This window comes from Gavia stellata, chromosome 12 (genome assembly GCF_030936135.1).
Source record: "Gavia stellata isolate bGavSte3 chromosome 12, bGavSte3.hap2, whole genome shotgun sequence".
NCBI lineage: Eukaryota > Metazoa > Chordata > Aves > Gaviiformes > Gaviidae > Gavia > Gavia stellata.
The window spans coordinates 2,991,981-3,010,257 of NC_082605.1; the positions used below are offsets into that span (position 1 = coordinate 2,991,981).

The window sequence follows — 18,277 nt, forward strand, 5'->3', positions numbered from 1 at the left end:
AAAGCATTGTGAATTAGACTGCGCATCTTGAGTTTTTCCGACACCCCATTTCTACAGGTCTGTACTTCAAGCAAAGGCTGATTCTGTTTTCTACAGCAGAACGGATGTTCGTTATAAGCTGTCTTTCTGTAAATGAACCTTTTATCTCAACCAGGAGATATTTTAGACCAGCTGTTAAAATTTGCATTCTCAGATGTGCAGCTAGAAAAGAGGCAAAGACAGTTTGCTGGAAAATCTGCCTTTTATTGTGACGATGTCAATAATGTGGGCCAAAAGAGGAAAAAAAACAAACCCTATCCCTTTTACTTCTTCAGCATGTAATTTCACAGATAATTTTAGCTTTTTTTTTTTAGAAAAAAGTCAAAGTAGGAACACAGGAAATAGGAAATACTAAAAGCTGTACATGATAGTGTGTTTGCCCTCTTGCAAACGTTAAGTTAAACGTATAAGACAGTTTCGAGTGCTTGAAATGTATTCAAGTAGTCTTTACTCCGCAAAACTTTGATCACAACTGAGTAAGGTAGGTAATGGGATCTGCTCCATGAAACAAAACAAAATTATCCCCTTAAATTTTGGGGGTTTTTTTCTGGGATTTTTCTTTTATATTGTACATTGTACCTTAAGGGTAACAGCTGCATAAAGACTATCTTTCAATATTTATTCAGTATCTTGACAGTTAAGCAGTTCCAATGTATCTTTTCATAGTTTTCATTCTAATTCTGTGCCTTTAGACTTTTATTTCTCTGACTTTGTTCCCTATATGGTAATACTAGTAAAAAGCCTTCACTTGTGGCATTTCATTTTGTTTGGTTGGTTTCATAAAAAGAAAAGTAATTGGAATAATCAGAGCTTAGTTTTTCTTGCCTCTTTCTTCTAGATTATCCCAACGGTATTCGGCTCACGTCAGCTGTTCCAGGAGCAGATATTAAAGTACTAATAAATTTCAATGCACCGAATCCTCAGGACAGGAAGAAGTTTACAGATGATTTGAGGGAGTCAATTGCAGAGGTTCAAGAAATGGAAAAGCACAGAATAGAGTGTAAGTACAAAGGTACATATAATAGAGCATTTTCAAGCTAATCAAAATAAGAAAATCTTGAATGTGTGTCTAACCCATTAGAACTCTTTAAAAGTTCAAAATAATGTGGGTTTTTTCCATAGCTTTGATTCTAGAAAGAGGAAAAACCCAATGATATCTTAAGCCCCAGCTTAAGATGATTGACTACTATTTACTGCAGTGTAGCTGCAGTGGAAGTTTAGCCTGGACAAACTGCAAATAGCAAAGGACAGAGGAGAGATGGATTTGTAATGTGTAGTGTAAGTTACAGTAAGAATTTTAGGGATCATTTACATCACTCTGAAATTCGCAATGATGGCCCTTCAAGTAAGTTTCACTGAGTTTTTCTTCATTTCCATGTTGATGTTCCTGTACTCTCTCAATTAGGTAGCTGTAGTACAAATTGATATATTTCACTGGAAGTTACATGAGTGTCTAAACATAGAATTTTATCTTCCATTTTTCCAAAAGAGGAATAGCCTTTCATCTGTGTATTGTAATATAAAGCTGTTAGTACAGGGTTGAAGTTCCTCTCTGGCATTTAACAGTGCCAAAAAGAATTCTTACCTATTATTCACAGTAATACGTGATTGCTTACAGAAATTGTGATGTTACCATGTCCTCCATTATAGTCAATAAATATGAATTGCAAAATCATTCTCTTTGTTTCAGCTGAGCTAGAAAAACAGAAGGGTGTGGTGCGTCCAAGCATGTCTCAATGCTCCAGTCTGAAAAAAGATTCTGGCAATGGGACGCTGAACAGAGCTTGCCTGGATGACAGCTATGCTACTGGGGAGGGGCTGAAAAGAAGCGCACTGAGCAGCTCCCTTCGAGACCTGTCTGAAGCAGGTAAGCACTGCCTTTATTTCCTCTCTCTGGCTAGTGCATGCAAAGATGCGTGAATGATGCGTGTAAAGCCCAGCTCACAGCGGGCTTTCAGAACTCGTAATACTGAAACGTCAAACATTTTAAATAGCTCCTCTTTCGTAGTTCGTGTTTAATTTCTGTTTGTTTTTTACCCTTGTTCTATTAAGCAACCACTGTTTGAAAGCATTTAAACCGTTGTAGATTGCTATATATACTTTTAAAGGAGAGTGAAGACAGAGGAAAAATTGTAAGTGTTTTATAAAAAAAATGGTTGAGTTGTGCTAGGAGTAACCCACTTAGTTTTCCTTTCTTTTTTTCTTCCCCTTTGCTTCTTCCCCTTCATACAATAGGCTTAGAAAGAAAAGAAAAGAAACTGGTCTCTGTGTAATGACCGCTTTCTGTGTATTTTGTGCTCAAGTGTACCTGTGTTACCACACTGATGAATGAAATTGAGTGAAGCCCTACTAAATTCTGCCTAGAGCTATGTAATTCAGATACAGGGTGTCCCTGATGCTCTTTTAGTGTTTTGTAACTCAAGATCTAGTTCCCAATTTTTGCAAAAGAGGTTGTTGTGAAATACTATTGCCAATATAATAAAGGAAGCCCTAGTGGACAAGAATACTGATATCCCACAAAACCACTGATATGTCTTAAGATGTATTAACTGATTAATACAGCTAAAGACTGGAAAGGAGTGGTGGTGTGATTTTTTAGCCAAAGAAGAGCCAGGAGAAGTTTGGTATGTTTTTATTTTATGGTTTGCCTTGGTAATACACAACTGGCATACCCATGTAATACAGGCTACCATGGGTAGTAACCTTGTCTTTCAGCGTTAAACGTGATTCCTGTCAGTTAGAAGAAGTCATATCTGAACACCATGCCCACTATTCAGAAAATACTTCTGCGGATAGCAGCAACTATATATATATATTTTTAATTACTTTTTTTAGTTCATAGTTTGTGTTACATACTCTGATTTGTTCTTTTGATTGCAGTGATGATTTCCAGTATAGACATAATTTCAATACTATGTATATCTTTGGTAGCAGACACTACTTATCTTTTTCCTTTTTTTAACTAAAGAAGAGATTTTAGCTATGCTGCCATAAATAAAATTGTTGTAAACTGAAATTTCAGCCTGTGTTTTGTGGGTATATGTATGTGCATACAAATATGTAGAGAGTGAGCTCTTTCAATTATTTTATTCTCTGTTTAGGCTTTCATACTCATACGTCCATTTGCTTCATTAAAAAGACCTAGGACCTTGATCCAAAATCAGGCTGAAGTTGAATATTGGTGCTTGATTGGCTTCAGTGGATTTTAGATCAAGCCACTAGTCTTCACCACAATTTTATCTCAGATTTGAGGATACTTCCATCATCCTTTTTTGTTGTTTTGGGTTTATTTCACTAGAAGGAGAACTACCATATTGTTGAATATGTGAGTTCAGTGGGTATCTGTACCCCTAAATGTGATTTCTGGTTAATTTTTTTCATCCCATAGGAATTTTTCATCCCTGTCTTTCAAGCATTGCCATGTATTTAAATTCATGTTATGGGTTTTGTGCAATAAACAAGTATTTGTAATCATGAAAACATTTCATGTTTCAACAGGGCATGCCTAAAATTGGCATGCTTATTACTGAAAATAACTTTTTTTCCATAATAAAAAGTAGAAATCACTCACAGACTTCAGGGTTTATCAATGAGTTTGTTAAACCCAACTAAACTTAATTTTAACTTTAACGAGTTGAGAATTATGGAGAGTTTCTGTTTGGTCTTGTGCAGTGCAACTGACTTGAGAAATTACATACCTGTTATTTGCTTTGTTATTTGGTGTGTTTTTAATGAGGTTATACATGTCTTTTCTGTTTTTTCTCAGTGAATAGCTTGCATGTGAGGCTGATTTTGTTTTAATATGGGACAGGTGATCCATAGAAAAACAAAGAAATCTCTTTCAGTTACCAAGATATTGCGTCCCAGTATATATACCATGCTAACTTGCTTCTGTAAAAGTACTGAGTTAGGTTGCCTCAGTTCTTCTTTTTGCAGATGAAGCATAGGATCAAAAAGGAGGAGGAACAAGAGTAGTGGGACTGTGTGTGGATGTGTGCCTTTCTGTAGGAAAAGGCATGATGAAAGTGGATTTTTAGAGAGTTCCTTTCTACATTTAAACAGAATTAAATCTAATAAACATGAGGAAACTGCCTGGTTGCATATTTATGCAGTAAGGCAGATAATTGTCCAATGGGCATTGCAAAAAGAAATTGAAAATTTTAAAATATTTATTCAATGAAGGGGGAATCTGATTGAACAGCATTTTGGTTGCACAGGTATAGGACAAAACTATTTAATAAAACAGTCCTCTCTACCAGGTATGACAGTAGTAAATGGTGGCTGTGGAAAGTGACTTTAAATTTCTCTCTTGGAAACGAGTGGCGATTCCTAAGCTTCTTATATCTGATGAATGGTGATAGCCTGAATGATTCTGACTCCTAAGCTGTAAACCGTAAGGAAAGGGAAGATTTCTCTGTCAGGAAACAATGTCAGGAATCATTTCCTGATGGTTATTCTTCCATGCATTTGCCATGATAGCTTAAATCATAATTGCAAAAAGGATGTGAGTGAGGGTCTCTTGATTTTAAAGATAGTATTGTTCATTGTGGATCGGCAGTTCTTTCCATGGAATAAAAAGCAAAATGTGGCAACCAACTGTTCCAAGATGTGAATATGTCAAAAGTATTTAGTGCTTTATTTTTCTCAAGAGAAAAAGACAGTATTTTTATTACACATTCCTGAGCTATGGTCAAGGAAGAACTGAAATTTTTTGTCCCAGACTTGGAAATTCTTAATTTACATAAAAATAGTAGAAGACAGACAAATTTTAATGCAGTTAAAGCTGAGTTTTACGGGTTCCAATAGAATTTTTGACATTTCACCACTTACTCCATATACCATTACGTGATAAGTAGGTTTACAGAAAGGTGTGAAAGGTGTGAAGTCCCATCACGGCCATTAGTACACGGGAAGAATGATTTGGTCGCTAAAGCAGAGCATGGAGGGTTGGTTAGAGTGGTTGCGTTTCTGATTCTGTATCTCTCACAGGTTTTTTGACTGATTTTAGGCTAGTCAGTCTGAATTCCAGTGGCTTTGAGTTGCTGGAGGACCCAGTGCTTTCACATTGAGTTTACAGTGGTGAGCACCTGTGGAAATCAAGCTTTATTCCCCCCATCCCTTACAGTAAGGGGGGAATAATATTTACACACTGCACTGGTTTAAAACGGCATACCTATGTAATATCAGAATCTGCACAGAAGTGCAGGATGGTATAATGGTTACTATTAATATATATTGTGCTTGTCTCATAATCTCCTGAGCTATCTCAAAACAATCACAGACCAGTAGAGACCACTTAAAAATAAAATTAAAAAAAAACCAAACCAAAAAAAAGTAGTTGCAGAATTAAAATAATTCTGTTTGTATATTGCATATAATCTCAGTTGTCAACCTTTAGCTTTTAAAATGTTTCTCTCTTTTTTTTTTTTTTAATTATCAATTTCATTATGTATTTTTTAAAATTTCCTATATCCCAAAATGTAATGGAAAAGATTGTGGAACTTCTCAGCATTGTAATCCCCTTAAAAAGACTCTGAGTTCATGCAATTACAGAATCCCTGCATCTGTTGAACCTGTCTGTGATGGGATGGTGCAGTCCCTTGGCTCCTCCCTCGCCTGATGCAGGCAGGGTTACTAGGTTATTGTTTCCTGCCTCTCGCATGGATTTTGCTGCACTGTATAGGCCAGAGGAGAGAGACTAGCCGTCTTTTTCTCCCTTACTAGAAGAGCTTCCCAAGTAGGGAGAGATTTTTCCTGTCTCTCCCCTTGTTACTGTTGTTGTAATTCCTATTCTTCAATAGAACAGCAGCAGTAATGGGCATGATAGAATTTACTGGGTTTTTTAAAATAAAACAGATCTGTATGAATCAAGTCTTTTGTGAGATGCGTATGTTAATACCAAACTATTTTACAAGTATCGTGTACAAAGACACGCCACACTGTATATAAACACCTTTGTATCCACAACTTTCCTGTCTTACGGAAGAGACACTGTTTGCTTTTCCAGTGAAGGAGGGGTTCAGCAAGGCGAGGTGTGGTTGTGCTGTTTTCTCATCTCCTGGGGCTTAATCAGTATTTTGAGAATAATCTGTTTGAAGATGCCAAGAAATTATTTTCACAGTTGGTGTGTGATTTGAAGACTATACCCATTTCACCCAGAAAACAAGATGAAAATATGAAGGTTACAAAGAGTCTTTTCACCCTGGGAAGTGGTCTCTCGAAATTAACCACTAGAGCATATTGTTTGGATGATTTTGAGCAAGTCAGGTTGGCCAATACGTATACGCTCAGTAGCTAGACGGTTACAGATTCTGCCGCTGCTGGGAATATCAATTTCACAGCTTTTCGAGGCTAGTATAACAACTCATCGTTGTAAGAGCTGCTATATTACTTTGCTTTACCAAAACCTTAATTTAGAACTTTTTTCCAAACTTTTTTCCCCAAGATATACAAAGCCAGTTCATAATACGTTGTTTAGATATCAATGTATCTCACTGGCACAGAACAGAGTTTCAAGAAATACAGGGTAGCGGTGAGAAATATTTACATTTACTGTAGTGATCTGCACATCTGTGAGATCAATTTCTGCAAGGTAGGATGGATTTTTATTAATGAAACTCTGTATTTCCTTTTGGAGTGTTTACGTTTGTAAAAATATTTTGCTCGCTTAATATTTCCACTACAAATTTGAAATATTCTTAGTCCCATATAATGCATGTACATACATGGGACCTATTTATGTAAGTTAAAGATATTTCTTACAAAGAATATTCATATCTAACATTAATGAATTGTTGGAATGAACCAGAAAAGATTAAATTAACTGAAATTTAATTTTATAAAAGTAAATTAAAAACCACTCTAAGTAACATCCTTAAAAAATTCAAGTAGATCAGAATATATTAAGCAAAATTCTGGTCTTTGGATTTGATAAATACCACATTGCTTTATATCACAGCTGTTAATTATTATGCGAGTACAGAGTTATGCTTACACACAATTCTAGTCAAGAGTCACCATTTTCTTGAAACGCATTTGAATGCTGCAGCTCTAGGGAAACATTTTTGAGATGGGATGCCATCTGAAAGACCAGAGAACAGTCTTGTATAAACACACATTGGCAGGGGGAATGCTCTAGAGGATTTACTTAATAGCTTTTATATCACACTGTAGGTCAATACAGAATTGGGCTCAATTTGTTTTTAGGGAAATAAACCAAGCGCTCTTCATTGTGATAGTGCCTATCTGAGGGAAATTACAGGCATTTTAAGTAGGATTTTCTGTTTGTTCTTGGCTTTGCTAGTACTACTTTGCCCTGAAGTTACTCTAAGCAAAAATCCATCTGTCTTTTTCTGTCCATATATGCTGTGTATATACCGTGTTCATGGTTGTTTTCTTAGAGATTTTGCCATATGCAAAAGGCGTTAGATTTTCCTTCATTTTTGGCCACATTTAATGACTTGTGGCAGCTGTCGGTCTTATTTGCAGTATCTACTGCTAAGTTAAGAGATGGCTATCTTCCTCTGTGTTTTTGTATCAGCAAGCAAGAGTGATTTGAGTGTTAATCAGTACTAATCCCGTTAGCAGAGCAGAAAGATATCAAAGCCTGACTAGAAGTAAAAATAAGGGATTATCAAAACCAGTTTTTCTTGTGGGGTTCATTAAGATAGAACAGTTAAGGTTTTGATGAGGCTAAAACTGCAGCAAGAGGTGAACAGCCAAGCTTTTGACAAAGAGCCTGTCTAGGGGAATTGTTCAAAATTCCAACAAATTTAACAAGCCAAACAAAACATCGTGACCACGAACGCCTTCCCCTTAATTTCATGTCAATGCAGAGGGGTTTGTACTGGGGAGTAACTCTTGATGATAAGGAAAAAGGGGGAAATGTTACAGTAGTCTAAAGAGAACTGTAGCTCTTAAGAGAAACTTGTGTTGCAGGGCGGCGTTCTGTGGCCAACCAGGTCAAAGTTACGCTTACGGATCCAATGGGTGGTATTTTTAGATCATACGGATCTTACAAGACTTATGGCTAGCAGCCTAAATTGCTCTATGAGAAGGTATGTCAAGAAGTAAGGGTGAACCTCCCAGGAATCACTGGTGTGTCCCACTTATAAACCAGTCCCAAAGTTCTTCTCTTGAGCTCTGATACCGTGTGCCTTTTGGGCTTCTAAGGATGAGGGTATGTGGCTCATAGGGTCAGTGATGCTGGAATCTTCACACTCGTCTCCGAAACCACCTGTTAGAGTAGAAGATTCTGAAGGCAGCCCCGTACCAATGCAGGGTGGAGATTCTTTGATATTTGGCCTTGCAGGAAAGGAAGGAGAAAGCATTGAGAAAGTTAGGGTTCTGCAGATTTGAGAGAAGCTTTGAGAACCTGACCGCTCTTCAAAGGTTAGCTTTGTTTATACGCCCTGCTGGTAAAGTATTTAGAAACTTTGCAAAGCAATGCTCAACAAGCTATCTTTCCAAAAATACCTATTTCCGCTGCAGCCATATGCTATTTTCTCTCCTGTGAAATGAGAGAGAAAATCTGGGATGCTGTGTCCTATATATAGCCACTGAAGTATTCTGGCTCTCTAGGCAAACAGTCTGGTGTTTCATGTGTAGTTTCAGGCAAATGTCTTTGGCAGTTTGAGAATATTGGAGAACAAATCCATCATACTTACAGATAAAGCACTGCACAGCTAAACAAACAAAATCTAGCCATAATGTCAAGACAGATTCCAGATTTATTGATAAAAAATTAAGTTTAGTTTTTTTTAAACCTCATGAAAGAAGATTATATGAAATCCACTGAGGTTCAAAACTGAAAATGAGATGATGAAACCGATGCCCCTCACCAGTCCCTCACACTGAAGTTCGGAATATGACAATATTAATTTTGCATTTAAATTAATAGCACCCCACAAATATATATCTCTATATATATATATGCTACCAGTCTTTAAAGAAAGAAACTTCATAGACAATTAGATTCCAGGAAACCGAACTGTTTTAAATTGTTGCTGGTCAACATCATAACCATACTACTAAATATAGATGCTAAAATACATGTATTTTAGGAGTTGTACAAATCAAAAAAATCACACCCCGCTAATGCTAGTTGATTCACAACAACAATACCTCTTAAAAATTAGTTAGGTACAGAAACTTAATATAACTAATGGCCTTAAAAATCTAAGTTTCTGCCTTAGTAGCTGCTGTACCAGTCCAGTGCAATGTTAACCCCCCGCAGCCCCTCTAGTTGCATTTAGAGACTCCTCTAGTGATTCAGGGAAAGCAGCTGTTTTTCACCCCGGTCTTGTCTCAGTCTCTAATCTATGGTGTTGCATGTCCTGGGCAGGCAAGCGTGGGCGACGCAGCAGTGCAGGATCGCTAGACAGCAATATGGAAGTAAGTAGGAAGTTACTGATGTCTAGCTGGATGTGATGATGTGCATTTCAAACCTTTCTTTTATATACATATTTTTTTGCTCTTTTTTCTTCTAACATATAACCTGCCTGCCTCAAGTAAAATGCATGCCTAGGCTACTCACTCCGTATTATTCCAGCTTAAAAAGCACTGACAGCTTGTTTCAGACCAACGCCATTTTTGGTTTGAGCTAACCTTGTTCCCTTTGTTCCTGCAAGCATGGTTAAGTGAATATGATGTGTCCTTTTGCCACCATTTCAGTCTGGTCCCAGCTTAAAAGCCCACTTGCTCTTTGTTACGAAGTACACTGTTCTTGCTGTTTGATATTTAGCTACAACTATTGACTTCCATGCTCAACCATTCCCATTGCTTATTTTCGAGTTAAATTGCTAAATGTATGCAGTCATGACACCATGGAATTGCACAGATAGGGCATGGGAGGAAAAAATTACTAAGATAGGTGAATTCAATGTGGATTTCATGAGATTTCATTCATCTTCAAACCATTTATATATACTGTTCATGTCTCTGAATTCAGCTTGCAGATTTTTTTCTTTTTTTTCTCTTTTTTTTTTTTTTTGTGTTTGCTTTAGGTAGATTGCAGTTTAAATCTAGCACACTTTGCCTAAGTACTGTTGTGTCCCATAACTCTTTTTAAAAAATACAAACCCAAAACTTCCAGAAACTAAATACACCATTCCAGGCTAAATAATAGAGAACGTTGGACCACAGGTCAGAAGAACACAATCACTTAGAAATCTTAGTGGCAAAAACGGTATGGTTCCATTTAACACATAATTCAGAGGTAGGCTTGAGAAGCAGCATTGTGGCATATAGTAGTGGAAAACTACTATTAAAAAACAAAAGTTTAAAATACTGTTTTGAAATCTGAATTGTAACTGTAATATTCGCTGCTGTGTGTTTAACTATTTAGGTTGAATTTAATGTAGTTTTATTTCTGTTGTAAAAAAAGCAAGTATGGTATTTTTTACAGTATTTTAAAATGTATTTTTCCTTTAAAAACACACTCCTAGGTCTTATGTCATGTTACGCTTCCGTGACATTTTTCTCATTTAAAGTCATAGCTTTTGATATTAAAGTACTGAGAAAAAAACATTGAATGCTTAAAATACCCCATGAAAGGCATGAATACCTCATTGGCAACTTAGAGGAGGTGGAAATAAATTTTTTCCTAGAACTCTTAACATAGTCCACCCATGTGAGCACTGAAGGAGGAGTTTGTGGGTCAGTGTGAACTTTTTCTTTTAAACATTTTAAGATTTTTTTAATTTTTATTTCTATTAATTTCTTTTTAGGGGTCCATCATTAGCAGTCCTCACATGCGCCGAAGAGCTACATCAACCCGAGAGTGTCCATCTCGCCCTCACCAGACTATGCCTAACTCCTCCTCACTCCTAGGTTCCTTATTTGGTAGTAAAAGGGGAAAGCCACCTTCCCAAGGCCATCCACCATCTGGCTCATCACAGCAACCTCCGCACCCTCCAGTAATCCCACATCAGCAACACTCACAGCATCCTTCTGCCATGCATCACGCAGGGCCAGCTGAGGGGCAGGCACAGGCGCAGGTGCACTCTCACCATTCGCAGTACTGTCACATGCAGCAGAACCCACCGCCCTACCACCACCACCACCACTATCACCCTCCCCAGCACATCCAGCACCCACACCAGTATCACCAACACGTGCCCCATTCCCAGCACGCGGCACACTCCCAGCACGCTCCTTACATGCAGCACCCCCACGCGCAGCATACCCACTCTCCTCATCCGCCACTGCCCCCGCCGCACCCCGGGCACTCTTCTCATCCCCAGCACTCTCAGCATCACCATGGACCGCCACCACCTCCCTCCACTTCGGCCAGCACTAAGCCCAAACACAGTGGCATCAGCACAATAGTCTAGGACATACTGACCCTCCTAATCACTATAGTTTTAAACGAAGTTACAAAGGCACTTACAGGAAGCAACAAATAATACTGTCAATTTTTACCTAGACAACTTAATTGAGTTGTGTGAGCTTAAAGGCTTGCTGTTACTAAATAAAATAATTCAAGTTAGCGCAATCGATACTGGTTTTACTTACCTATTCAGTAGACTTTTCCCATCCGGTTAGTTCTTATTTCCAAACTGCCTTGAAAACATGCTGCTTGCTGCATATGAGTAAAGCTACCTTTTACACCAAATCCCTTGACAATTTTACATGCGTAAGAAAAACGTAGTCTATGAGAAAAGGAAAAAAGTGATACAGAACCAAGTGTTGCATTCTTGCTCTTTTATTGTCAATGGGCAAAAAAAATAAGTAGACCTGATATGGTTGATGAAAGTACGTAAGTAAACTTTATATAATATAAATATATACATATAAATATATATATACTGTATAGTTAACATTTGTGCTTGGAAAGGAATTTTTTCAGTCCACAAAACTAGCAATATAGACTTTACAAGGAATTCCACTTACTTGATAGGACAGTATAATAGATGAATAGCATATGAAAGAGTAGACCAAAAACATTAAACGTTAGAAACAAATTTCAGACATTTCAGTATTTTCATTAAAAGTCCTCTGGACTTGCTAAGATTTCTAAGCAATCATTACTAAATGTGCCAAGTAACATAGCATTTAAATGTTGTAGTCAAATACTGCTTTGTATAAATCCTTATTTTATTAACACAATAATATCATACGTAATCAGTATTATAACTGCTCTGCTATTTCAGGTAAGCAAACTCCTTAAGATGCAGTAATTATACCATAGCAATGGAGGGTGACCATCTACCAGTGGTCGTCTTCAAGCATTGGTCACACAAATTCTTAGACACTTTAAAGGCTGTGGTAACTGTGAATTTACATGATCCACATTTCTTTTGTATGCATATGATTTAACGAGCACACACGAAGAGTTACAACAGGTGCATGTACACACTGCAAAAACATTCATCTCAAACATGAAAATGGCCAACTTCCATCTTTCTCAGCTACTTTGTTTCCTGTTTACCATAATTTCTCATTTTTACCCCCAATGAAGCTGAATTCTAGTCAGAGTGTTTCCAGGTGGAAGTGCTCTAAAACTTGAAGGTTTGTTTTAGAATTTAGTATAGGGTTTTTATATATATTAAAAAAAAAAAAATTATGTAATTCCATGTAGCCATGTGCTAGCAACAAAGTGGCTTCACCATTTTTACTCATCACATTTGTTAGTTTGAAAGTACCCAGCACTCAGCAGGCTGAGTTTATGCTCAAACCCTCACTTTCATAGTCCAGTTAGTTGCAAGGCATCACATAAAAACAGGCTGTGCTGTTGTTGCTTATGTGTTGTAATCAAACCATTTGCAAATTTATATACAATTTTTATCCCAAAATCCTGTACAAAGTTATACATGGCGCCTACTTTGTAGTTTCAGCATTTTGAGCCACTGCAAGGACTTTACACCTAAACAGTAGAGACCAAGGAATCACAACTGCAAAACTGTACCAGCCTAAAAGCAAACCTTGAAGAGGATGAGCAAAAAGTTCCAGTGTGAGATGGGTAAAAGTAGTAATAATAACCACCAGTCGATTTTCTATTTAACAGTAACAAAATTGTCAGGAATAATGAGGACATGAGAACACAAGGGTGACTTTTCATATTGGCTTGCTCATGGCATCACGAATATTTGGGGGGAGGGGGGAGAGGCTGAGTAATTTTTTCCCTTTCATACCATTGATATCACAATACCAGCAAAACTGCAAACTGAGCACTTTGTTAACCTCCACAGAGAGCAAATACAGCAATCTAGAGTTTAGCCTTTTGTTTAAAGCTGTCCACGTTTGTTCACACATGTGCAATATGTTTTCCCCTTCTGCTCCTTCTCCTCTCAATTATCTTCATGAAGAGAAAATGAGTAATTCCATTATTATTTTTAAGTATCACTCATACTATTCTAAATTCTGCGGCTTACCTTAAGAGGGCTCATACGGGTCCCCTGAGGCTCTGTTCCTTGCAGTTTAAAAAAATATATACTGTTCTTATAAGGGAAAGTAGAACTGTCTGCATGTCATCTAATGTTACTAGTGCGAGGCTACACTCTACATATTGTATATTTGCAAAATATATCAGTGTTACTGTTGATATTAGTTGAAGTAAAGTGATAACATATTTCAATATGTAGACTTTTCTTCATACATCTGTACCAATAGTAGAGTCTAACTGTAATTTATAGGTTGTTCCAGAAAAGATAAAGAACCATTCAGGTACAAACATCTTTCAGAAACTGCATCTTTTAATTAAAACAGAGGTAAGAATGCTCCTCTTCACTGAGTGACGGAGTCTGTACTTGTTTCAGATGCAGAGTTACAATGTAAGTAATATTGCCTGTGTATGGAATAAATGCAGAATACGCAGTAGCAGTGGAGAGGAAAATCTGACTCGAGCTGTGTTAGTTAACAACGAAGATGTTAAATCTCCCAGATCTGCATTTGCTTTATGTTTAAAAACCCCTTTCATTCATTTAAATTAGAGTTACATATAAATATTCTAAACTGACACAGTAAGCCACCTAGTAGTGCTTGACCACTGATTTTTCCATGTGCAATCAATTAAATATTCAGGAGATGTCACAAATGTGCATGCGAAAAGCCATTTACACATGATTTCATGTACACGTGGGGAAAGAGTTTGTGCCTACCCTCTAGGTGCATTAAGTTGCATGTGTAAAATCGCAGATCATTTTGAGGCGTGTTTAGAAACCAAAACCGGTCATATAAGAGCACAGTATTTGTAGACTCTATTATTTCAAGTCAATGAGGAGAAACAGTGGGCTTGATTTTTTTTTTCTTTTTTTTTTTTTGTTTTAGACTGTGTGTTTGTATGTACTTTAAACAAAAAATGTGTCTTGGTGTCAGCATAAGTCTTAAGAACTTTGCTGCTTGCTTAGGGTTGTAGTATAACCTCTCTGACTCCGTCCTCGATTAACAATTGCTTAGAGCAGTGTGGATCGTGCCTAGAATAGGAAGATGATAGTACTTTAACGCTGCGTGTGGTTAAGAAAATTAATTTTTTCAGCCTGCAGGCAGGAGTTAGAATTGAGAGGGTTTTTTCTCAAATGCCATTGCCAATTAGAAACTGGTACAGAACTGCATAGAGTGACCATGTTTCTCTCTTCCCATAAATGATGTGGCAAAGTAGTAATACTGATTTGAAAAAATGAAAGGGAAACGTAAAGAATGAAGGTGTGGCAACAAAAATCTTTTCTGGGACAACAATCAAATATATATTTGGGGGTTTTATTTTTTTAAGTTAAGAATGAAATGTAAACCAATGTAAAAACAAAAAACAAAGTTCATCCTAATATAATGTGCGTCTTGTATTGCTAAAAAAAACCAAGTCTAACATACAGTGTAGAATGATTTTCCCATCATGTACTGCATGCAGCAGAAGCCTCTTGTTTCTTGATAAAATGAGCTGAAAGACAGTCAGCAGATATTTAAACAATGAATCTCTAGATGTTGACTTGCTGTTCCATATGAAGCTGTGTGTTTTCTGCAGTTAAGCATGCATTTTGCTGTTCCGTTGTAAAATACCATCGCACTTCTTGCCTGCGAAATGGATTATTGTGTATATATTTAAAAGAAAAGTGGAACCAATAACAAGATTAAATTTGGAAAAGAGAAAAGGGGGTGATGCAAACGGGACCAGTAGGGGGAATAGGTAATTCTCTAAATTGTACATAGTGTGTAAATTAGTATTACTATAAGTCTGCAGTCACTTTGAGGTTGCCTATCTCCTGCTAGGAACTTAAATCAGCTTTGAGTTGTATTAAACTGTTAGAATTAGGTCTTGAATGCAGACTGTTAAAGACTTCAAAAACATTATGCTTACAAGAAGCTTCTGTTCTGGGGAGGCTTGAGACCCCTTTTGTAACTACGGGGAAGAAAGGAGTGCTTTCATTTTAATATGCATTCTGTTTGTAAGTAGTAACAGACCCTATTGATGTAAAACTATAACTGTGATCATGTGGAGAAATCAAATAAATCATTTAAAACTCTTTGTTTCTCATTTTGTGTAATCCAAGAACTTCAACTCTTCAGACTTGAAACGAAGGAAATTCCTTCCAATGGTATCCTGGCCCCGCTGAGTCAATGGGATTTCTGCCGCTCGCTTCAAAGGGGCCAAGATTCCAGTCTTCATCTTAAATTAAAGATAAGTTGGTGGAAATGGTGGTCAGTATAGTGGAGACAGTGATGCCTTCTCAATAGGTTTTGATTTGTTTTGGTGGTGCTGTAAATATATTTAGTTCCAAAGTACGATAAAGAGCAATAAACATAACACCTAGATCTGCAAACAATGCGGGGTAACACTGAAGAGGGTTTTTGGTGTACTACTTACCAAAACAGTCTCACGTTGAAAAACAGTAACCGGCTTCGGAATCTTCTTAAACACGAGCTGGCCAGCATGTTCAGCTGATCCCGTTCATCTTTTGGCCATCACGTTGCCTCAGGAGCTCACGTTCAGATGACTGTCTGCCCTTGACTCGAGTGGTCTAAGTTTGTCCTTCCCAGGGACGCGGTCCTTCATTTCCTCCGTGTCACCTACACTCTTCGGATCGAGCTTTGCGAGTATTCATTGCTTCTGTGCGCCCACTGGCAGGGAACCAGCGTCATACTTCAGTAAACGATGTAACTGAGTAAGTATTAGCCCGTCACTACTTGTACCTGTGTTTATTTGTTGTGTGTCTTAATTTATACCACAGAAGGATCGCTGCACAGGCGTACTTGCCACACATGGCCTTCAGAATATTTGATGTTACACTCCTGCAGTTACTTTAGATAACAACCTGTGGCATACTCAGTTGTGTTCTTATTTTTAGGCATTTCCTAGATTTCAAGGGGATTATAGTGTGTCTCTAAAGCCTATTAAAACTAATGCTTAGCTGTCAATTTAAACTAAATATTGTGTTTGCTTGTTTTTTCTATGAATTTTAGGAGATTCTTGAATTATTTTGTGGGAATAGTCGACTGACCTATTTCTGAATGGCTGTCATTTCAGGATGCAATGATTTTTTGGATAGGTGAGTACCCATTTATCACTAGATAATTCCAGTGTGCCATCCCTCTGAGCTGTGCGACCCGTTAGAAGATAACCGATGCCTCATAGAAGCATTCTGTTAGTGGAAATAGAAGAATTTGCAGTGTTGTTCTTTACTGGTACTTCTATTCCTCTTTTAGAAGCTGCGATTTTAAGAATTTTGATACATCTACATTTTGAGAAGGCAAAGAGTCTGTCTTTTCTACTTTAAGAATCTGTAAATGTTGTTAGAAATCTGGATTTTTTTCCTGATCCATTTTAAAAGTAGGACCTGAATAATATGTCTAAAAGCTGCCGCTTCCTACCTAAACTAAGACTAGGTTGAAAGCATTTATGAGCTTGCATTACTGGAGAAAAATAAATAGCCAAAGGAACCTCAGCAGCAGTTGTGGTTTGTGTGATGGATTTGCACCGGTTGCAGCAATGCCAAGTAACTTAATTTTAAAAGTGCAACATAGGTTAAGCATGTGATAGTCTAATAGCTCACAGTTGTTGATGATGTTTTTTTTTAATTTTAATATCCTTTTTTGTTTGAGATGCTCATCTTAATGGAGTTGCATTCCTTAAGTCTCTGATAAAGCTTGTATGTACATAGCTAGTGAAGAATGCCTTCATTTAAGAAGCTCTGTTGCCTTCTTGCCGAGGCTAGGCAACCTTACCCTAATATCAAGAAAAAGGTCAAGGTTTTATTCTAACTGAAAAGCACGTATTTTGCAAGTCAGAAGTCTAATGTTTGAAAACGTTTCCTAAACTCTGTCCGATGTGTGTGCCTTTTAGGTGTTTGTGTGCATGTATCAGTACACACAGTAAGTGCATGAATGAATTGTCACGCAATAACCAGGGTTACTTTCCAGGTATTTTCTGTATTATTTTGGCTGAAATAAAAAAATGCAATATTGAAATGACAGGAGAACAAACTAAAGAACTTCACATGTTTTACTTCTGAAATATGTTTTATCTGTATCTTTCTTCAGGTTTTCGTTGACTTAAAAATCTCATGAATGCTATTTAACTACTTTTTTCAATTGGCCTGGATGATTTATTTTCATTTCAGTAGTTTCATAAAAACAGGTGTAGTAGCATTTTACCATCTATTTATTTGGAGTATATGTAATAGTTGGGCAATGTGTTAGTCATCGGCTACAACCTGTGCATGGGTGAGATTTGGGAGCCCCAATTATTTTTCAGTTTCTTGCAGGGTGTCGCAGGCCCTGGTCACACAGAGTCCAGAATATCCTCCACACGCTGTTGCTTATCCCGCAGCATTTTAGATGGAGCTTGAAACATTGAGTCAACCTCTGGGGGGTTTTCTGCAGTCATTCAGACTGTCACAAGATATCAGAATTATGTTGCTGTTAGCATTGTGTGAGAAATCGTATTTCAGCATGCACGTGTACTGACAAACGTATTTGCATAAGATGATGTACTTACAGTAACATGCCATAATAAATCTTTACTGGTATTATAACTGCATTATACACACCTTTTTCAAAAGGAAGCATACTGGATTTTTAGCCTCCTTACTAGCCTCTTAGTGATTTTTGCTGCTGTGTTTTGTTGATACAAAATTCCTAGAGGAGAATGTAGCACAGCGAACTTGATAGAAATATCTAAAATAGACAAACGATAGAAAAATGCTTCATTTTAGGTGTATTTTTTAGTAGGCTTTCTTTTTGTTTCCTATTATTTCAAGAATTAAAGCCAAATCCTGTGTTACTTGGCAAAACTAAATCAACTGCA

General features: G+C 37.2%; 1 protein-coding gene across 4 annotated transcripts in view; it reads left to right on the top strand.

Annotated features, from left to right (window-relative positions):
- Positions 1-15,497, top strand: part of IQSEC1 (IQ motif and Sec7 domain ArfGEF 1) — a 365,437-nt gene extending 349,940 nt beyond the window's left edge. For 2 of the 4 annotated variants that reach the window (XM_059823034.1, XM_059823036.1), the window contains 4 exons: positions 878-1,039; positions 1,730-1,906; positions 9,383-9,432; positions 10,767-15,497. In XM_059823034.1, coding sequence (XP_059679017.1) covers positions 878-1,039; positions 1,730-1,906; positions 9,383-9,432; positions 10,767-11,372 — 995 coding nt within the window. In that variant the 3' untranslated portion in view covers positions 11,373-15,497. Of the gene's footprint in view, positions 1-877; positions 1,052-1,729; positions 1,907-9,382; positions 9,433-10,766 lie in introns of all 4 variants that reach the window. The other 2 variants (XM_059823035.1, XM_059823037.1) reach the window with 1 other exon arrangement.
- The last annotated feature ends 2,780 nt before the right edge of the window (positions 15,498-18,277 follow it).